This window comes from Rhincodon typus, chromosome 3 (genome assembly GCF_021869965.1).
Source record: "Rhincodon typus isolate 14 chromosome 3, sRhiTyp1.1, whole genome shotgun sequence".
Taxonomy (NCBI): domain Eukaryota; kingdom Metazoa; phylum Chordata; class Chondrichthyes; order Orectolobiformes; family Rhincodontidae; genus Rhincodon; species Rhincodon typus.
In genome coordinates, this window is record NC_063334.1 from 51,616,010 (window position 1) to 51,639,186 (window position 23,177).

Here is a 23,177-nt window from a genome sequence, read left to right on the forward strand (position 1 = left end):
AGCTCATCTTACATAGATTTACGTGATTCATGAAATAAATTGCACAAACCAATAAGAAAATTTGACACTTCTCCCATAGAGCTACTCAAAATGAATCAATGAGTTGTGCACCTCCACTAATAGCATTTGTGGAGAAAAGAGGTGTTCCAAAAAGATTGCTCAGATGTTTGGTTCCAATAATGGTGAAAGCAAAATGTTTGCTGCTATTGCTCTTTGGAGGATCAGTACATACTTCATAGGCCTCTCTTTCTGCACTGTAGGGAGTCTACTATTCTATTAATGGTTCTACAGAGGCTGTTGCTCCATCTTGTTCAGACTTGTTTGCTAAATGCCTAGATTATTTTGTACCCAGATTTATTTATACCGGTGTAAAACACTTAGTTCTTCTCACCCACATCCCTCTAGTGACATCTGCTCCACTCTGACATTGGTTGGGCTAAAAAAATCCCCAAGGGTGGGCCAGTAAGCTGATGATGCAGATGTTTGTGCAATATTTACAAAACTGGCTGAATGACCCCGAATATGAAGTTACCAAGATTTCACACTTTGTAGTTTTTTTATGTGAATGCAAATTACATGTTAACAGGGAAATACATTTTTTTTTCTTTATTCGTTCATGGGATGTGGTTGTCACTGGCTAGGCCAGCACTTATTGCCCTTCCCTAATTGCCCAGAGGGCAGTGAAGAGTCAACCACATTGTTGTGGATCTGGAGTCACATGTAGGGCCGGACCAGGTAAGGATGGCAGTTTCCTTCCCTGAAGGACATTAGTGAACCAGGTGGGTTTTTCCCAACAATCAACAATGGATTCATGGTCATCATTAGATTCTTAATTCCAGATATTTTATTGAATTCAAATTCCACCATCTGCCATGGCGGCATTCGAACCCCAGGTCCCCAGAACATCGTCTGGGTCTCTGGATTAACCGTCCAGCAATAATACCACTAGGCCATCACCTCCCCACCTTCTGGGTCATAAGAACAAACATTTCACTTTAGATAATCAGTAGAGTAAATGCAACAAGCATAGTCATCAGACTACAAAAATGTGGCAAAATATCACTACATATTTCTACAAAATGCTACTCTTCATTTTGTCAGGAGAGCTGTATGACAACAGCTTTCACCTGCAAGTTTCCCAAAATGATGGCCATTAACAAGGCATACTTCTGTGATTCCTCTCTCCATTTTTCACAAAGAGCCCAGCAGTGTAGCTTTCCAGAGTTTCTTTGCAACTGATTAACCAATGCCATCCAGATTCATGATTGGCTGCTTCCAGGAAAACATCCAGCTCTTTAACACATCTGAGCAATTTACACAATTTGAAGTTTTAGGCCTTCTTGGCCAGTTCACATGTCTTGTAGCACAGTGGTAGCATCTGGGTCATAGGTCAAGTTCAAGACCAATGACAGGATTTGTTGATGACGGAAGGTGCAAACAGAATTTAACTAAAGTTTGAATCTCAACCTGAAAATTGTTTCAACACCCTGATGGCAGGCAATAAAATCAAGCAAGTCTCTCAGTTAGCTATCCTGCAGAAAGCATCTACAAATCTCTGCAGTACTTTGCCCATAACCATGGACCAATTCAATAATTGTCCATGGCCCAGGCCTCAAACAAAACACAAGCTAAAAAGCAGCTAGTTCTGCTGGCAGTACACACAGTACCTCAAAGAACACCTGTCTCCCTTTCTGGCATTTAACTCCTATTGATTCCTGGCGTAACTGATGAAAGAGCAGGAGCAATAATACCAAGAGCAAGTTCCTAGTCTTAACTATATTTGATTTAAGATATACAATGCACATACTAAAACACATTAAAAAAGTAATCCCTAATTCAGAAGGTCTTAATAAACAACATACTGAAGCTTACCTACCCTTGATATGTGTAAACCATATTAGTTAAGTTAAAGGCTTTTTCTGTTTCATTCAAAAAATATCAAAAAGATCAGAAGGACACTGCGCTGCTTTCAACTTTTAGAAAGTTACCTTGAACGAGGAATTAGTTCTTAAATGGGGGCATAAGAGATACAACGTTTTCGTCAGACATCAGATAGATATAGTTTCAGCAAGGATGACTGGATAGTGAACAGTTATTTCCTATTGCGTGCAGAAGTACAGAGCATATGGTAATACAATAGTTACCTCAATACAAGTCGAGAGATCAAAACCAGGACATTCTGTTCTCCATGACCCAACTACATACTGTTGGTTGGAGCAGTCATGGAAGATGACTGAGTGATAAGATTAGGCATTTATCTTTTAAATATATTATTTCAGAATTATGAATGTTATACATAGTGGCGTAATGGCATTATCACCAGAATCATCTTCCAGAATCCCAGCTAATGCATTGGGGATACAAGTTTGAATCCCATGATAGCGAATGGGGAAAATCTAAACTGAAAACCAAAAACCTGTAATTAGAGAGCTAGTCTGAGAGCAGCCATGTAGCCATCGCGTATAATCAAGATCGATCTGCTTCACTAATGTCCTTTTGAGAAAGAAATCTTCTATGCTTTCCTACACTGGCCTACGTATGACACCAGACTCAGAGTGATGTGACTGACTTTAAATACCCTCCAAACTGGCAGTCAGTTGTATCAAAACAGCCAGAAAGTATAAAGCAGAGAATAAAACCAGATGGATAACCTGCCATCAATCTTGGTGGCAAACAAACGATGATAGGTCCAACCATCAACCCAGCAAATTCCTCTTTATCAACATCTGGGGCTTGTGCCAAAATTAGCTGAGTCAAGCAACAGTCTGATATTGTCAGGTTCACAAAATCATACCTTATTGACGACATGCTAGACATGCCCACATATGGATATGTCTTGTACCACCAGCAGCATAGTGGTGATGGCACAGCAGTATACAGTCAGGCAGCAGTCACCTTGGTAGACCTCAACATTGGTGCCAAATCCCATAGCATCAAATTAAATACGGACAAATCAATCATTCATATTCCTACCCATCACACCCACCTTATTAATGACCACTCCACCACATTGAACTCCATTTGGAAGAAGCACCATGGGTAGCAAGGGTACAGAATAAACACTGGGTGGGGGACTTCAACATGCTCAATTGCACCACTACTAATCTGATCAAGTCCAGAACAGTACACCTGCTAGACAGAGTCTGTCCCAGGTGGCAAGAGAAAAATCTGCTCTACCTTTCCCTCAACAACCCAGGGATGCCCAGCCATTACAATACAGGTAGATGTGGCCACCACACTTGTGGAGGAAATCTCTTGTCATCAAACTGAAGAGATCCTCAATGTTACATGCCATTGCCACTGTGCTAAATTGGACAGTCTTTGAACAGATCCAGCAACTTAAAGTTGGGCATGCAAGAGGTACTGTGGGCAACCAGCAGAACTGTATTCAACTACAATCTGCAACCCCCAGCTCTACTATTAGCATCAAGCTGTGGAATCAACTTTGGGACATTTAAAAGTGCAGGAAGGCATGCCAGGAGCAGCACTAAGCATATCTAAAAAAAGGCGTTACCCTGGGGGTTACAAGACTAGCTGCAAGCTAAACAGCAGAAGCAGCACATGACAATCAGAGATAAGTGGTCCAAAGGATTGGATTGAAGCGGTGTAATCCTGCCACATCCAGTCGTGAATGGTGGTGCAAAATTAAAACTAACAGGAAGAGGAGACTCCATAAAATGTATCCATCCTCAATGACAGAGAAATCCAACACATCAATACAAAAGACTGATACATGTGTCTCCATCTTCAGCCAAAAGGTGCTGTCAGGATGTCCGATGTGCCCTGCACTGATTCCACTCTTCAGCCATTTCAATTCACTTTAAGTGAGAAGACCATTAGACAAAGGAACAGAGTAGGCCATTCAACCCAAGAAGTCTGCTCAACTAAGTCACAGCTGTCAAATCAGTCCTCAACTCCACTACTTGCCTTTGCCACAACTCTGGTATCTCTTACTGTCCTCTGTCTCAGCCTTAAAAATATATAACAACCCACCCAGCCTTGATACCGCTCTGCAGTAAAGAATTCCTCAGGTTCTTTACCCTCAGAAGAGATTCCTCCTTATCGCTGCCTTAAGTGTGACCCTTTATTCTGAGATTACGTCCTCTGGTCCTAGACTCTCCCACAAGAGGAGACAACCTGTCACATTTGCCTGGTCAAATCTCCTAAAAATCTTGATTGTTTCAATAAGGTCCCCTCTAATTCTTCTAAATTCCAATCAGTACAGGTCCAATCAACTCAATTTCTCTTCACAAGACAGTCTCTGCATTCCTGGTATCAAACCTTACCTCCATGCCAGTTATGTCTTTGCCTAGATAAAAGGGGCCCAAAACGGTTCTCTGTATTCTACTAATGCCCAGTGTAATTTAGCAAAACCTCCATCCTTTCATACTCCATTACATTTAAAATAAAATGGCAACATTCCACCTGCCTTCCCAATTACCCGCTAAACTTAATTGTTAGGTTTTTGTAATTCATACAAGGACTGCCAAATCCCTCCGCACCACAGGTTTCTGAAGTGTCTCCATTTAAATAATATTCGGCTTCTTTATTCATCCTGCCAAAGTACATAACCTCACATTTTCCCACGTTATATTTGTCAAGTTTTTGCCCACTCACATACCTGTTTACAATCCCCTGCACTGTCATCCTCACCACTTGCCTTTCCACATATTGGAGTCATCCGCAAACTTGGCTAACAATCACTTTCTTCACCTAAGTCATTAATTAAAAATTATAAATAATTGTGGCACTAGTTATAGGTTGGCATCCTGAAAATTCCCTCTTTTCCCAACTCTGTCTTCAGCGTTTGGCAATTTTCTAACTACATTAACATTCTAGCTTCAATATCATAGGCTCCTATCTTATTAAGTACCCTAATGTGTGATTTCTTATCGAACACCTTCTGAAATATCCACATTCCTCTTTATATACACTGTTTGTATTAGATTTGTCAGGCATAAATTTCCCTTTCATGAAGCCATGCTGACTCTGCTTGATGATATTATGCATTTCTGAATGCTCTGCTATTGCACTCTCTAGAATGGACTCGAACATTTCCCCAACCATAGACATTAAGCTGACTGGCCTATGGTTACCGATTTTTTTGTCTCCTTCCTTTTTCAAAAATCAAGCTGCGCAACTGAAGAAACTAGAAACCGCAATGTCTATATACCCTGACAACATTCCGGGATTGGTACTGAAGACTGGTGCTCCAAAACTAGCCGCATCCCTAACTAAGCTGTTCCAGCACAGTGACAACACTGACATCTATTCAGCAACAATGAAATTTGCCCCGAAATGTCCTGTGTAAAGAAAGCAATGAAAATCCGATTTAGCCAGATCAAAGTGATGTCAGGAGTCATTAGGTGTTATCAAGTAACATTTGTTTAACAATAACCTACTTACAGATGCTCAGCTTGGGTTTTGCCAAGGCCACACAGCCGCTGAACCCAATGTAGCCTTGGTCCAAACATGGACAGGAGAGTTGAAATCCAGGTGGTGAGATGACAGTGACGATGCTTGATACCAAAGCAGAATTTGACTGGGTATTGCACCAAAGAGCCTATTAAAATTGCAGTCAATGAGTTCATGGTAACTGGAGCTCAACCATCTCAGTCCCAGGACATCACTGTAGAAATGCTTCAGGGTAGTGCCTCAGGCCCAAACTTCTTCAGTTGCTTCAAATGAATTTCCCTCCATAACGTCACAAGGGGGATTACTTGCTGAAGATTGCACAATGTTCAGCACCATTTGCAACTCCTCAGATAAATGAAGCAGTGCTCATAGGCAACAAGACAGACAACTTCCAAGCTTAGTTTGTTAAGTGGCAAGTAATATTTGTGCAACATCACACCTAGACATTCAATGGCATTACCATCACTGAATTCCCCATTATCCACATCCTGAACAATACTGCAGCTACAAGAGCAGATCAGAGGCTGGGCCCCTTTTTCCACCCATAAGGCACAACAGTGTTATGGAATACTGGAATGAGTAATTTCCTGGAAGAGTGCAACTCAAACAACCTTCAAGAAGTTCAACATCAACCAGAGCAAAGGAGCCAGCTTGACTGACACCCCATCCACCTCCTTCAACTTCATTGCCTTCATCACCAAAACACAGTAGCAGCTCTGTATACCATCTACAAAATACATTGCAATAACTCACCAAAGCTCGTGACAGCACATGCCAAACCACAATCCCTACCACCTGGAAGTTCAAGGGTAGCAGATGCGCAAGAACAAGATCACCACCACCTGTAAAGTTCTCCCCGCCCCTCCCTGACTTGGAACTACAAATCATCATTTCTTCATTTTCACTGAGTCAAAATCCTGGAACTCCCTTCCTAGCAGTTTTTCAGGTGTACCTCCACCTCAGGAACCGAAACAGGTTAAGACAGGGCAATTAGCAATGGATAATAAATGCTGGCTTGGTCAACAATGCCCACATCCAAAGAAGAACAAAAGAAAACAATTTATACTCAACAAGATTGTTACCAGTTTTCACCAAAATGAGAAATCAGAAACTGAATCCCAAAAACCAGTAATATAGAGTCATACAGCACAGAAACAGACTCTGCAATCCAATCAGTCCATGCCAAACATAATGCCAAACTAAACTAGTAACAGCTGTCTGCTCCTGGCCTATATCCTTAAAAAATGTGCCTCCTAATCTTGAAATCCCCCATCCTAGGGAAAGGACAACTACTATAAACTCTATCTATAGCTCTCATTATTTTATTAATTTGTACAAGGTCACCTCTCAACCTCCCACACTCCAATGAAAAATGTCACAGCCTATTCAGCCTTCCTTTATAACTCAAACCTTCCATACTCGGCAACATCTTGTTAAATATCTTGAACAACATTTTTAAAAAATGCAAGCATCCTTTCAAACAAAAGGCCACAATTGTCAAAAGAAAGCTCACAATCCACAAAATATCAATACATATCCTGGCTAATAAAATTCAAATTTGACATATTCAATGACTGAAAACCAAACAACCCTAATCATTTAGCTCAATTCATGGAGGTGGGAAGGAAGGACAGATGGACAGACAGAAGGTTAAAGAAACGTATGCCAAACATGGTTGATATGTCAATATTGACAGACCATTATTGGTTACAAAATGATGAATTGAGGAATTGAGGAATGTTACATGGGTGCCAGAATGAGAAAATTAAATATTACAGAAACTGTTACAAGTGCAAAAGGAAAATGAAACCACTTTACAGTATATTACAAAAAAATCTAAGAATCCTCCCAATTTCCCTCACCTATAGCCCACCTGTGTCAATGTTAAAAACAAATTTGCAGAAAACATGATTGCAAAATTACCTAGAGCAAAACAAATTCCACAGAGACTTAAATCTTACGCTTCTAATGAAAATTCAGTAGCTCCTTCAGTTTCATTTGGGCGCCGTTCTCGGAATACAACTCTACGTTCTGGTCTTTCAGTTTTCCTTTCAATATCTTGGTTCTCATTCTGTCCTCGCAATTCTGCCCTTTTTGGGCCCCTCTTTGGGCCTAAATGAAATACAAGTTAAACATATACAAAACATTAAGGAAGTATAAGCAGGTTCAAAGATAAGGTCTGAAAAGAAAAGTGTGAAAAGCAAGACTTGCATTACCGTGCCTTTCATTACCAGAAGATGTTCCAAAACAGGTACTTTGAAGTGTAGTCACTCATTTTTGGATGTAGCCAAACATTTTGCTTTTAGAATCATTGAATCCCCACTGTGGAAGCAGGCCATTTGGCCCATCAAGTCCACACCAACCTTCCAAACAGCATCCCATCCAGACCCACACCCCCATCCTATGCCTGTAACCCTGTATTTCCCATTACTAATTCACTAGCCTGCACATCCCTGGATGCTATGGACAATTTAGCATGGCCAAACCACCTAACCAGCTCATTTTTTGACTGGGCAAGGAAATCAGAGCACCTGGAGAATATACATGCTGACACAGGGAGAATATGCAAACCCCAGACAGACAATCGCCTGAGGGTGGAATTGAACCTGGGTCCCTGGTGCTGCGAGGGAGCAGTGCTAACCAGTGAGCTACCGTGCCACCCCAGGTTTTGATTGCGTGTCTTTTTTTTTTAAGTAAAATGCAAACTATATTTTCAGCGCTACTCTGTGGAACTTTTCGAATTCTAGCATGATGCTACTGCCTTATTGAAGTCATATTAGCCTGTATAGAGGATTTTACATATGAACCAAATGCAGAAGGCAGCAATTTGGCCCCTCAAGCCTGCACCAACATTTAATAAGATCACAGCTGATCAGATTGTAACCTTATTCCTGTTAAGCAAGGGGAGTTAAGGTTACCAATAATTTATCCACTTCTGCCTTAAAAATATTCAAGAACTGTGCTTCTACTACTTTTTCAGGAAGGAGCTGCATCTAGGTAATTTACATAAAAATTACAAAAAGTGGAGATCCCAATGCACTGTGGCTACTACTCATCACATTTTGCCAACCTGAAAAAAAACCTACTGAAGCCTACTGTCTGCTGCCTGTTAGCCAGCTAATCTACCATCCATGCCAGTATGCCAACACCAGCACCATTCACTTTTAATTCTGCAATAATCTTTGAAGTGGCACCTTATCAAATAACTCGAGTTCAGCCAAGCCACTCAGCTCTTGACCTCATTACAGCTTTGGTTCAAACATGGACAAAAGAGCTAAATTCCAGAGGTGAGTTGAGAGTGACTGCCCTTGATATCAAGGCCACATGCCATCTAGGAGCCCTAGCAAAACTGGAGTCAACAAGAATCGGGTGAAGGGGGGAACCCTCCACTATTTGGAAACATAACTGGTTCAAAGCATGATGGTTGTGGTAGTTGGAGGTCAGTCATTTCAATTCCAGGCCATCTTTGCAGTTCTTCAGCTTGGTGTCCTAGTCCTAACAACCTTTAGCTGTTTCATCACTAACCTTACCTCCATCATAAGGTCAGAAGAAGGGATGTTTATTGATGACTGCATAATGTTCAGCATCATTTGCAACCCCTCAGATTCTGGAACACTCCATATCCAAATGCAGCAAGACCCAGATAATATACAGGTCTGGGCTGAAAAGTGGCAAGAAATATTCACGCCACAAAAGTGCTGAGCAATTCCCATCTCCAACAAGAGAGAATCTGACCATCGTACCTGACATACCATGCCATTATAAAAAGAAAGAACAACATTTGGCCCCTCGAACCTGTTCTGCTCTTCAATAGGTTCATAGCTGATCTAACATACCGCACATCCACTTTCTTGCATGTTCCCCTTAACACTCGATTCTGCAGTGATCAAAGATCTGTTCAGCCTTAAACACAAGCAAGGACTCTGCCCCCACAGCTCTCTGTGGCAAGGAACTCCAAGGATTCTCAAACCTCATAAGAAATTCCTCCTCATTTCAATCTTAGATTGGTGCCCTTTTATTCCGAGACTAGGCCCTCTGGTCCTTGACTCTCCCATGAGGGGAAATATCCTCTCAGCATTTACCCTATATGTTTAAAGAGATCACCTCTCCTCCTTCTAAATCTCAGTGAGTAGAGTCTCAACTTACTTAGCCTTCGTTCATAAGAAAATCCCTCCAAATCAGGGATCATCCTAGCGTATCTTCTCTGAACTGCCTCCAAATGAAACAATATGTTTCCTTAAATACAGGTACTAAAACTGATCATAGTACTCCTGATGTGCTCTCCCCAGCACTTTGTACAGTTGCTGCAAGACTTCACTACTCATACTCCAACCCTACAATGAAGTCCATCATGACCTAGGTACTTGTCAGCTGCAGCTCCAAAAGTCTACTCAGCACCACTGTGCTGGCGAAAGTAATTTTCCTGAGCTCCTCCCTGCATTCTGTTTCTGATTTATAGCTGCTTCTGGGATAGTACTTGCATCCTCTATAGTGAATACTGATACAAAATACCGGTTCGATTCATCTGGACTCACTTCCTCTGTTGACACTTTTAACTCATCTTTTTTAAAAAGTCTTCATAGAAACTCACTTCTTATATTCTTTAAGTCAGTGCTTTTGTTTAATAAAAGAAAAAAAACAAACATCTGTCCAATTTTCTGAGCTGCCAAAATTTGCATATGTTCACATAGTACTGTATCTGAGCTGCATAGTTTACTCAATAAAATAAGTACTGAGTCGCAAGGCTAACAATCTTCAAAAAGGATCATGCATTACATAATTGTTTTGGTGCAGAGGGGCCAATTAGCCCATTGTGTCTGCACTGGTTCTACTATCTAATACCAATCCTCTGCCTTTTCTCCATATCCCTGAACACCATTTCTATCCAAATAATCATTCAATAACCTCTTGAATGTCTCACGTGAACGTGCCTCTACCACATTTCCAAGCAGTGCATTCCATAGCCTAAAGTTCAAAATGCATTGGAATTATTTTATTCTCTTTTTTCCAGAATGTCCCGTTAGATTAAAACAAAATAAAAACACAAAATCTATTTAAAAAGCAAATAAAATAACTAACCAGTTGGTAAAATTCAACAATGTATCAGGCGCCACAATCTTTTATACGGACGATTTAGGGCACAAAGTCAATATACCAGAAAACAATCCCAGTCTGCTCACTCAAAGTCAGAGAGATGTACAACACAGAAACAGACCTTTCGGTCCAACTCGTCCATGCCGATCAGATATCCTAGATAAATCGAATCCCATTTGCCAACATTTGGCCCATAACCCTCTAAACTCTTCCCATTCGTATACCCATTCAGATGCCTTTTAAATGTTGTATTTGTACCAGCCTCCAACACTTCCTCTGGCAGCACTACCCTCTGCACGAAAAAGGGACCTAAGGGGCAACATTTAAGCCTTTCCCCTCACCTTAAACCTATGCCCTATAGTTTTTGAGACCCCAACCCCAGTAAAAGACCTTGCTCATTTACACTGTCCATGCCCCTCATGATTTTTATAAACCTCTTTAGGGTTACTGCTCAGCCTCGGACGCTCCAGAGAAAATAGCCCCAGGCCTATTCAGCCTCTCCCTATCGCTTAAACCCGCCAACCTTAGCAACATCCTTGTAAATACTTTCTGAACCCTTTCAAGTTTAACAACATCCTTCCTATAGCAGGGTGACCAGAATTGTACGCAGTATTCCTAAAGTGGCCTAAACAATGTCCTGTTCAGCTGCAACATGCCTCCCAATTCCTATACTCAATGCACTGACTAATAAAGGAAAGCATACAACTGCCTTCTTCGTTATCCTATCTAACTGCAACTCCACTTTTGAGGAACTATGAACCTGCATCTCTTTGTTCAGCAACACTCCCCAGGACCTTACCATTAAGTGTGTAAGCTCTGCCCTGATACACCTTTCCAAAATGCAGCACCTCACATTTATCTAAATTAAACTCCATCTGTCACACCTTGGCCCATTGGCCCATCTCATCAAGATCCCATTGTACTTTGAAGTAACCTTCCTCTCTGTCCACTACACCTCCACTTTTGGTCATCTTGTAATGTTAATTTCACTCTGCTTTAAACCGATTAATAACGAATCAGCATCCTGAGTAATGTCACCATTTAATTACTGTTTTGCAGAACTCCCAAATTTAAAGACAGTGCTGTAAGAAGTTATTATTCAAACTGTTATCATGTATCACATAGTAGTGGATGTAAAGCAGCAATGTACTGATGGAACAGAAGCAGAAAAGGCTGGGAATACTCAGCTGGTCAGGCAGCATCTTAGGAGGAAAAGACAAAGTTTAATAATACAGATCAATGACCTTTTATCAAAACTGGAAAGGTTATTGATGTAATAGGGTTCAAGCTAACAGAGGGGAGAGAAGGTTGGTCAATGAAATGGACAGCGGGAAAAATTAAAAGGAATTATTGTGCAAGGCAACAAGATACGCAATGGAAGAAATAAAACTGAACACAGTACTGAGTCAATAAAAAGTGCTAGTCAAAAAGAGGCACTATTCCTCAAACATCTATTAAGCATCAATGAACAACATAGGACACGAAGGACCGAAAGGACAGACTGGGAGTTGGATCAGGCATTTTTTGGAAGAGACAACAAACCCAGGTCCCATTTGTCTGCTCTGGTTATTCTAAGAATCCAAGAAACTATTTCAAAGAGCAGGGAACTTACTGCTGGTCTTCAGCAATATCTAACCCTCAAATCAACATCAGAAAACACAAAGCAAACTCTCAAATCAGCAACGTGATGAAATGTGCACATTGGCTGCTGCATTTCCTACAACAATGACCACACTTCAAATAAGTACTTAATTATTTTGAGATACTTTGATCAGGAAAAGTACTATAAAACAAAAAAAAACTTGCATTATGTAAAACAAAAAAAGCTGTGGGTGCCAGCAATTTGAAACAAAAACAGAAATTGCTGGAGCAACTGAGTAGGTCTGGCATTATTTGTGTACGAAAAGCAGAATTAACTTTCAAGTCCAGTGACCCTTCCTCAGAATCTCGCTTTCAAACTCTGGTTACCTTATCCCCGCCTATCTCTGCGCTTGTTTAAGGCTCGTTACGTCTTCAAATTCTTCCATGTTGTTAGAAGGCCATTGTCCAAAAGCATTTACTTCTCGGTGTATGTCACATGCTTATAATACTATTTATCCCCAGCACTGCTGGATTTTATTTTGTATTATGCTGATGAAACCTTGGAAGGGGTCATTCAAGGGAGTCTGCTTTAAGTAGTGATCAATCAAAACGATGCAAAAAACTGACAGTAAAATTGAAGAGGACAGCTATTCTATATTAATTAAAAAGAAACCAGGAAAACAACAGCTGGGCAGACAAACGGACAACGGTGAGCCCCTGGGAGAAAGAAAAGCTGCTAACAGGGACCATTTGCCATTGAAAATGAGTTAGCTGTGGTAGAAGCCCGTGTGGGGATGCGGAAGTATGTGGAAGGTGGTGCTCAGGCACTAAAATTATTGAACTCGGTATTCTGGGTCCTCTTTTGTTGATATTTAAATAAAAGATTTGGATGAGAATACAGAAGGCATGGTTAGTAAGTTTGTGGACGACACCAAAATTGGTGGCAGAACAGACAGTGAAGAAGGTTTTCTAAGATTACAAAGGGAAGTTGATTAAATGAGTCAATGGGCTGAAAAATGGCAAATGGAGTTCAATCTGGATAAATGTGAGGTATTGTATTTTGGTACAACAAACAAGGGTAGGGCTTAGGTAGGCCTTGGGTAGTGTTGTAGAACAGAGGGACCTAGAGGTACAGGTAGATAATTCTTACAGACAGGGTGGTTAAAAGGGCATTTGGCATACTTACCTTCATTGCTTAGTCCTTTGAGTATAGGAGTTAGGAAGTCATGCTGTGGTTGTACTGATGTTGGAATACTGTGTCAAGTTTTCATCACCCAATTATAAGGATTTTATTAAGCTGGAGAGGGTTCAGAAGAGATTTACCAGGATGTTGTCAGGTAAGGAAGGTTTGAGTTATAAACAAAGGCTGGGACTTTTTCACTGCAACGTAGGAGGTTAAGAAGCAACTTTATAGAAGTTTATAAAATAATGAGGGATATAGATAGTGTTAATGGTAGTTGTCTTTTCCCTAGGATGGGGTATTTCAAGACTAGGGGGCACATTTTTAAGGTGAGAGGAGATAGATTTAAAAAAGACATGAGGAGTAGGCCTTTTTACACAGAGGGTGGTTTGTGTGTAGAAAGAACTTCCTGAGGAAGTGATGGGTGCGAGTACAATTACAACTTTAAAAGACATTTGGATAAGTACATGAATAGGAAAGGTTTGGAGGGATATGGGCCAGAAGCATGCAGGTGGGAGTAGTTTAATTTGGGATAATGGTTGGCATGGAATGGCTGGACTGAAGGATCTGTTTCAGTGCTGACTAGTCCTGAAGGCTGCAGGATCCTCAAGTCAAAAAAAAAAGATGCTTGGGCAAGCAATAAGTAAAAAACCTAGACTGCAAAGCCCACATCTTGTGAATAAAGAAAAGAAAACTTCTTCCCATTTTGTCACTGCCTCAACAACCACTGGATGATTTACTTAAAGATAGGAGGCTTAGCAACCTACCTAGATGTCTCAAGTTAGGGGGTTGCCAGATTCAATTGGTTCTCTCTGCTGAATGACTGATTCAATGAAACAAAGCTGCAGCCAAGGATCAACATATTCAAGAGAGGAATAGAAGATGGTTAAAAATATATACAAACATAAATATGCACCCATATAAAATTGTGTCCCACCTAAAACAGCCAAACACTAGCATGCCTCAAAAAGTAATGTACATACTAATTTAAAGGAAAGTGAACACTTCTACATTAAATTCAAAAACAGATGAACAGAATTTGGAATACATTTCCATAAAGTGCATGAACATGTAAGATTTGGAGGAATATGGACCATAAACAGGTAGGTGGGACTAGTTTAATTTGGAATTATGTTCGGCACGGACTGGTTGGAGCGAAGGGTCCATTTCCATGCTGTATGACTCTGACTCCTTTATTCTCTTCACATCATATACTACTCACTGCAGTAACATGACTGCGTGATGAATTTTCCCTCCTCTACAATTCATAGATGATGTGTAGATTTCCTAAGTGTTCAAAAAAAAACTGTTGGATTTAATAAAACAGCAATTTGAAGTTACAGCAGAGTCTTGCGATCCGAAAAGTCCAGTTCCCCAAATGTGTGGTTGTGGAGACAGTTTGTCCACGTTTTATATGCATCAAGGATCTTCACCCAGTTGGGGTACAAAAATCTACACCTGTGAATGTTGATTATAAAATACTTGCAAAAATGATAACTCAATAAAACGCGATGTAAGGAAGGTAACCGTCTCCCGAAAAAGTACATTATGCTGACCTACAATTTAAAGGCCAAACTAGACCAGATCTCCTTGAGTCCCAAGAAAATTCTATGCCAATTCCAGATTTACAGTATGAAGTGACAGCTACACCTGCAGTAACCTCCATTCTCTCTGGCCAGGATCTCATCCTTCCCCCCCGCCCCCCCAATCCGGTACGGATAGAAGTGTAGCCCAGTTTAAAGCAGTACACAGCCCCTTCGGTCACAGTATCCACCCTCCTCCGGGGCTAGGCTCTCACCTCCATCACCAGGTCGGTTCACACTCGCAGGTTTATTAATAAATTCCCACTTTGCAGGACATCACTGATCGCTGCATTTGACACATACCACGTGCGTACTGTTGTTGTAGTACATTAGAAATTAAACCTGGGGCTACACCGGGCCCTCCTCATTGATGCTACACGTTTGAAATCAGCATAAGTTTCATCCCAGTATTTAGAGTGAAGGTTAGCGCACCATCCCCCGGGTTATTTTAAATATTTAGGGAAGGTGGAGAGGGTCTCTCCACGCCGAGGTGGTGCAGAGCTGCATTAGGTACCGACCTTCTCTCCGCTGTCCTCCTCCTCCAAGGAAGACATTTTCGGTGCTGGATGTTCCCCCGGGCCTGTTACCGGCCTCGACGCCCGCCGGGATTTTCCGGGCTTTTTGAGATTCTCTCCTGCCGGCTTTGGTCGAGTTCGAAGCCGAGGCGTACGCGGCACCAGCGGTTGATGCCGCCGAGCTGCCCGAGGCCCCACTCCCGGCTCTGGTTTTGCGGCCTCCTTCCTCTTTCTTCTTCTTCTGCTTCTTCTCCTCGGCCTCCCGCAGGATGTCGAACGGGTCGGACTCATCATCCAGCAGCTGGTCGAAGCGATTAGTGACAGCGCAACCGAAAGTCTCCTGCATAGCGGCAGCGGCCAAAAGAACTCCTTTCATAGCCCAATTCCTGCTCCCGTCGCCTCCACAACCTCACACTGATTTATAATTATATTGTAGTCCGGTATCTCCAGCCTCACCAGAGGAGCTCCTCCTTCCTCCTCACTCTTCCCACCCCCAGCCCACACTCGACAATATGGCGACTCTCTATTTACCTCTTTCCCTCCCCCTTTGTGCAACAAAATTTTCTGATTGACCCTTCGCAACATCCAGTGGTCTTCAATATCTCAGAAAACAAACGGTCTCTCTACCATCAACAATTCTGTTAATTCGCCTGATTTATTTTTTCTAATTCTCCGAAGTTTTTTTTTAAAATCAGCACGCCAATCCACCTAAATTGATAATGTTGAACTATTATTTTCCGTGCTCATTTTATTGCAGTTATTTCAAGGTGTTTATTTGCCATCCCACTTTCCCGACCAAAACAAAACACTGAATCTTTCTGTTTCCTTTCCTTGCTGCCCGCAGAATATCACATAGGCTATCTTGTGTACAGAATTGGTGAATTTAGAAAGGATGTGCTATGCTAACTAGGTTCCAGCTTTTAAGAAGCGTATTCTAGAAAGTACAGGAAATATGTCAACAGGTGCAAGGATTTATAAAAAAAAATGTAAGTATAAAACTGCACCTTGCTCTGTTTAAATTCCTTCCAAACGGATCCGAAAATACTCACACTGTGAATTGTTTTGAACTTGAGTAATTTGATTTTTTAGATAGGAGTCAACTTGTACAAAGCAAAATCAATCTATTGAATAACCAGTTCATCTGTTTCTATTCTGAGCAATAGTGTTACTGATTAAGTAAAGCAAGGATTACCAAGAAAAATACTGCGCTGGTCAATTCATTCCCAGCAGTCATCACCAGGATTTAGTAATTCACTACTTTCATTGTTATAAAGAATAATGAGCTCCTGGATAAGAAGACAGCAATATGAATGGATTCAAATCAAATCTTAAACCTTGAGATGAACACTGCAGTGGTGCACAATACCTTTGAATGAAAACTTCCGAAGAAAATATTGGTAGCAAATCATTCATCATATTTATTGTTATTTATAAGTGTATATAATAATCAATATTCTGTGGTATTGCACATGGTTATTTAGGACAAAGCATAGGGAAGTGGATTTAGAACATGTTCGATAATAGAATCAGGAAATACATATGTCATCCAAAGGGAATGGTAACAAAGTGGTGATTTGTTACTGGACCAGTAATGCAGAGGTCCATTCAAATGCTTTGGAGACATTTATTCAAATCCTGTCACAGCACCTGCGAGAATTAAAATTCAACTTATTAATAAATCTGGAATTAAAAATTCATTGAAGTGGGGTGCAGAGGGATAAAGCTAAGATTTTGCTGAGTATATAGCATTCAGCATCAGAGAGTGGAAGGTCAGAAGGGATAGTAAATAATCGACAAGAGGTGGGCTTAGAAGAAAGAATGGAGTCAGAGAGAAGGGGTGGGATGTTCCAGAGGGGTATACATATCTCTGAATTGTGGCAGCTTATATTCCTCATTCCTGAAAGAAAGAGAAAAAAATTCTTGTCAGAACAAGATGAGACAGAGAATGAAGTGGAACTTGGGAGGGAGGGGGCAGTGGGTAGAGAAGATCTTAGACAGCATGAGGCTGTGCTGATGGAGAGAGAGATTGCGAGTGTGCACATGATTGTGCATAACAATGAGTACAGCACTCTAACTTTAGAGCCTGATTTCATCCTCCCATTATTTTTACCCACCCTCACATCCAGTTCTATCATGACATAGATTTCTTTCAGCACAGCCTACCCACATTCTCTCCTACTCTCAACTTTCATTATCACTTATTCAGCTTCTCTTCTGTTCTGGACTACTATCAGTAATCCCATTGTTTACCTATGCTTTTCATATCTATCTCTCTGGGCTCATTCTCCAGCTATCCCCTCACCTCTCCACAACTACAACCACCACCAACTCCCACTCCACAAGTGTAAGCATAAGTACGAACATACTTTCTCCTAACTACCATCAGCTCTGATGAAGAGTCACTGGATTCAAAACGTTAACTCTAATTTCTCCCCACAGATGCTGCCAGACCTAAATTTCACCAGAAATTTTTGTTTTTATTTCAGATCTTCAGAATCCACAGTTCTTTGTTTTATTAGCACAGAATGTATCTGGCGGAGAATGTAAACATCCATTACCAAGACCGTACTGGTAAGTCCATTACCAACCGATTTCATAGGTTAATTTTGGTGAGCCACCCTCCCCAGTTAAATATTAGTTTCCTTGGGATGTCGTAATCACCTTCCTCTTTTTGTATTGTAAATACAGACAGAAAGTAACTCGGATAGATGACTGCCCTTTTATGATTTTCATAAATAATAGTACCATGGCCAATTTCTATAGATCCACAATAATCTTGATTATCCTCTTTATCATTATACAACTTCAAAAGTTTTTGTGTTTATTTTGATATCCTTTATCAATAGATTAGCCACCTCTTCAAAAATTCAATTAGTTTGCAGGCATAACCTGTCCTTTACAAATCCATGCAAGCTATATATGATCAGATGAAAATTTCAAAGTACTTGTCATTCACTTTAATTATAGACTCTAATAACTTGCTGATAATAGGTGTTAAAATAACTCTGTAATTTTCTGGTTACCATCTCTCTCCCTCTTAAGTAGCAAGGTGAAATAGAAATATTGAAAACATAGAAACAGAAAATGGGAGCGGGAGTGGTTCAGCACTTTGAACCTGCTTTGCCATTCAATATGATCATGGCTGATTATTCAACTCAGTACCCGGTTCCTGCTCTCTCCCCAGACCCTTTGATCCCTTTAGCCTAAGAGCTATGTCTAAGTCCTTGAAAACATTCAGTGTTTTAGCCTAAACTGCTTTCTGTGAAAGAGAATTCCACAAGCTTACCACTCTCTTGGTGAAGAAATTTCTCCTCATCTCTGTCCTAAATGACGTACTCTGCATCCTTAGACTGTGACCCCGATTCTAAATTCCCAGTCATCAGCAACACTGTTCCTCCGTTGACCTGTGCAAACCTGTTAGAATGTTAAACAAACAAAAACAGAAGTTGCTGGAAAAGCTCAGCAGGTCTGGCAGCATCTGTGAAGAAAAAATCCTGATTTACAGCATCCACAGTTCTTTCAGTTTTTAAAAAACAAAGAAATGCAGATGTTGAAAATCAGGATCAAAAACAGAAATTGCTGAAAAATCTCAAATCTGTGGAGAGAAAGCAGTTAATGTTTTGGGTCCAATGACCCTTCTTCATAAATGATTGAAGCTAGGAAAAGGTTGGTATATGTGCTGAAGATGTTGTGAGGGGAGGATGGAGGATTAAACAATAGGTAATTACCAGTAAGTCACTTGGGACAATAATTGCTAAGGTGTTTGCTGACAACACAGAGATAGAGAAGGGAGTGCAGAAGCAGGTTATGAAAGGATAAGAGATCGATAACAGCAGAGGTGCAGTTATCAGCAGTCTCGAAGCAGTCAGAACAAGGGAGAAGTGAAAAGAAAACTGGAGAAGCAGAAAGTTGTAGAGTTGTCAGTGAGGAAGACATCTTACCAAGCTAGTGAAAACGTTTGTTTGTGAAACCCATGTTAGGTAACAAGTAAGCTGAGTTAGCATTTTGTTTTATGACACTCAGGAAGAGATGGTAACCTAACAAAGTAGCACTGAGTGAATGCACAGAAATTTACTGAAAGGACATTGAAAATAGATTACAGCTATGCTGACTGAGCAAGAAACTTTAATGGGGAACAGGGGCGATTTTTCACTCAGATTTCAGTGCTTGCAAGAGTAATGCTGAGATGAAAATGATTAATCGTTCTTTCTGTTATTTGTAGTTAGATTGTTCCCATATTTCTGGTCAAGTTTAATATAGTTTGTATTTTCTTTTCATTGCAACTATAAGTGCAAATTCCATGAATGTATTACTTTTTAGGGATGAAAATACACAGGTTACCGATCCTTAGCATCGTCCCATCTTAGCACACTGTCTAAAGAAGTGCTTCTCTTTTCCCAATGCCCAGTGTAGCCTTACATCTTCTCATTGTTCAATATGGAGCCATCAGATCCTGGAAAGCATTCAATGGTTGAAAACTTTCATTTTTATTAAGCAACAGCAAAAGTAATGGAAACCAAACAAAAGCAAAATTTGCTTCTGTGTACAGATAGTGACCACTTGCCTTTTCAGCAGCAACAAATTTACATTTATTGAGTGATCATTGCACCCATCTCACGTGTATTGGAACTGAAGGTCAATTAAGTCCTGCCTGCTTTAGTAGTGCTTGATGCTGCAGTGCTATATCATGTTGAAGGAGTTGATACTCTTGCTCAATACCTTCAGATGGCTGCCACACATCCATCAGAGTCCATCAGACTCTTCTTCCACTGCTCCAGCATAAATTTTCCTATGTACCACAGCTTGTCCAGACCAAAAGGCCCAGCATGGATTTTCATCTCCTCACGGCCTATCGTCTGCTTCACAATGGCCCTAGCAGGTGAATGGCTATACTTGCTCTCAGTCAGGGGGTTTGTGTGATGGTGTCATCAGCTGTGGTTGCAGATGGTAGCGCTTGTTCCCTGGTTACCGTCCTTGTAAGGCATCCATCCCTTGAAATCAATCAGGAATATAGTGTGCTCAACAATGTTGGTATCATGGCCACTTCCAAGGTACATGATGCAGATTTCTAACATGTGGTACCAATGATCACAAATGACTTGTAAGTTGATGAAACGGAACACCTTTCTGTTGATAGCGTCAGCCACATTACAAAATATGTTGCTCTCAACATAATGAGTGTACAACCTATAATGCCTTGAACTCACATGAAACCTACTGCCTGGGCTGCAGCACTGACCTTGTCACAGAAAAAACAAGATAAAGCGTTTGATTGCTCAAATTGCATCCATCAAAGACTCGTGAGATGAGGATTGAGAGATCCTACACAGATTCTTGGAAACCTGTTACTCCATTCAATACATCATGGTTAATCTGATTATAACTTCAAATCCGTGTTCCCACATATGCCCAATAACCTTTCAACCCCTTGATTAATAAGGATCTATCAGCGTCTTCCTTAAAAATATTCAAGGACTCTGCTTTCATCAACTTTTCAGGATGACGGTCAAAGACACACAGCCTTCTGTGAGAACAAAATTTGCCTGATCTCTGTTTTAAATGGGTGACCATTGATTTTTAAATAGTGAACTATAGTTCTAGATTCTCCCATAAGAGGAGACATCCTTTCCACATCTAAACTGTCAAGACACCTCAGGATTTTACATTTTTCAGCCAAGTCACCTTTTACTCTTTTAAACTCGAGAGAAAACATGCCTGGTCTGTCCAACATTGCCTCGTAACACAACCCACCCATTCCAGTTATAAGCTTAGTAAATCTTCCATAAACTGCCTCCAATGCATTTGCACCTCTAAGTAGGACATCCCTGCATTGCTTCTTCACTCCTCAATAATGACTAAACTGTTGAAAATAGCCAAATAAATGATTTTATTTTATTTTGAAACATCTTAGAGACAGTTACTGAAGATTCCAAACTTCAGCTGTACAAGTAAAAGGTTATCATATCTTAAACATTTTGAATTGATTTGCTATTATTTATATTTGAATAGAAATGTTCATGAAACTTCAGAAATTACTGCAAATGTTTTCTCTAGCATCAGAAACAGTCATACTTAAATAAAACGATTTAAGTAAACTTTGAATGAACATGTAACTAAGTAGAAAACATGAGGTGCAACAGTGCAAATAAAGGCATAAAATATCAATAAATAAATAACTTAATTGAAAAAGTGAATTACAAGGTCAAAAGTAAAAGAACGCAATATGCAGTCAAATATTAGAAGGAACATAGTGGAAATAAGTTAAGAGAAAATATTATTCTTGATTGAAAGGCAATGAGGGAAGTTGTTATGAGGTAGAGAAGCCAGTGTTAGAGGAAGGGATGGGGACCCTAATTCCTTCAATGTCTCTCTCTTCACTGTGATGTGACAATTTATGTGTCAGATGTATGTTCAGCAGCAGATGATACTGCACTGGGCTACTGCTGGTCAGAAGGTGTAAGCACTACAGTGCTAGCCAGGTTCTGACATGCAAACCAGATACTGGCTCAGAAGCTCATTTTTTATATACTCGGTAACATCTCTTCTAAAGTCAATTAAAATTTATTGAAGCAGTATGGAATTAGTGTGTAATTTCTCAACACTTTGTACCTGTGATTGATATATGTGCTCAAGGACAACTCATAATTTTCTATACCATCAGCTTGGGTTTCTGCTCCTGAAGCTCAGGGTCCTTGCTTTCTGAAGGTAAAATATCCTTCTTCCACTGCAGTATCTGTAGAATCAGGGCATCATCCTCCTCAAGGACGGTACATTTAAAGTAATCAATGAATGGTTACCATCCCCTTGGAGACAGATATGTTATTCTTAATTCACTCCTCTCCTTCCACCATTGTAGCTATCATTTCCCATTGGCTGATGTACTTGTCTCCATTCCTTCGTCATGTATTTCTGACAATGGAGCAAACTATCAACATTGCCAGTTGGTGTGTCCATCTTTGTCACAAATTAACTCTCCTCTCAATGGTGGAAGCATCATTAGATTTTCACATCAACTTTGCTTATGCCCACATTTGAAGTAGGTCCCATAGGATTGGAAAGGCCAAACAGGCACGCTGTCAATTTCTCCTGGTCCGTCAGATCATTGATGTATGGTTTGCAGCTCCTCCAGTCAATGAACACTCCTGGACATTTTGCATCAGCTTCACCTAGAGGAGGACAAGAAAATTGAAATGAAATCATGGTTTTCAGTCTTGGGACATACTTCATGACTGCTGTGAACTTCTAAAGGCCAATATCCTGATGCACTTTATGATTAAAGATTATACTAGCCACATAGTCAGATCTATCACCCAGGCAACTGAATTTTACTACATCTCATAAAATCAGTAAATAACATCTACTTCCCTACATCTGCAGGTTAAGTTGAGACAGAGCTGTCACCAAAGCAACTGCATTTCACAATACCTTATGAAATGAACATAAGCAACTTGTCATGTAATGCTTTTTTTTAAATAAAGGTAGGATTTAAAGTTCACAAAATAGCTTTCATACAAACACATAGATAGATGTGTACATTGTTCTTATTCTTTGGCAGTTTATCAGGATTGAGGATGAAAATCAAAAGAACTGCGGATGCTGTAAATCAGGAACAAAAACAGGAGTTGTTGAAAATGCTGAGCAGGTCTGGCAGCATCTGAGAAGAGAAAATCAGAGTTAACATTTTGGGTCTGGTGACCCTTCCTCAGACTTACTTCTACTCCAGCAGGTGTGGGAATTGGGGGTTATTCAGCAGTGGCTGAATTGTCCAAACCCAGAGGTCAAGACTGTACCACAAGTGGGACAGGTGGT

General features: G+C 40.5%; 1 protein-coding gene across 3 annotated transcripts in view; it reads right to left on the reverse strand.

Annotated features, from left to right (window-relative positions):
- Window positions 1-15,883, reverse strand: part of zgc:103482 (uncharacterized protein LOC450001 homolog) — a 40,833-nt gene extending 24,950 nt beyond the window's left edge. For 2 of the 3 annotated variants that reach the window (XM_048620282.1, XM_048620273.1), the window contains exons 1-2: window positions 15,372-15,883; window positions 7,377-7,527 (exon numbers count right to left, since the gene is read on the reverse strand). In XM_048620282.1, coding sequence (XP_048476239.1) covers window positions 7,377-7,527; window positions 15,372-15,744 — 524 coding nt within the window. In that variant the 5' untranslated portion in view covers window positions 15,745-15,883. The remainder of the gene's footprint in view (window positions 1-7,376; window positions 7,528-15,371) is intronic. The other variant, XM_048620276.1, reaches the window with a different exon arrangement.
- Between the last annotated feature and the right edge of the window lie 7,294 nt (window positions 15,884-23,177).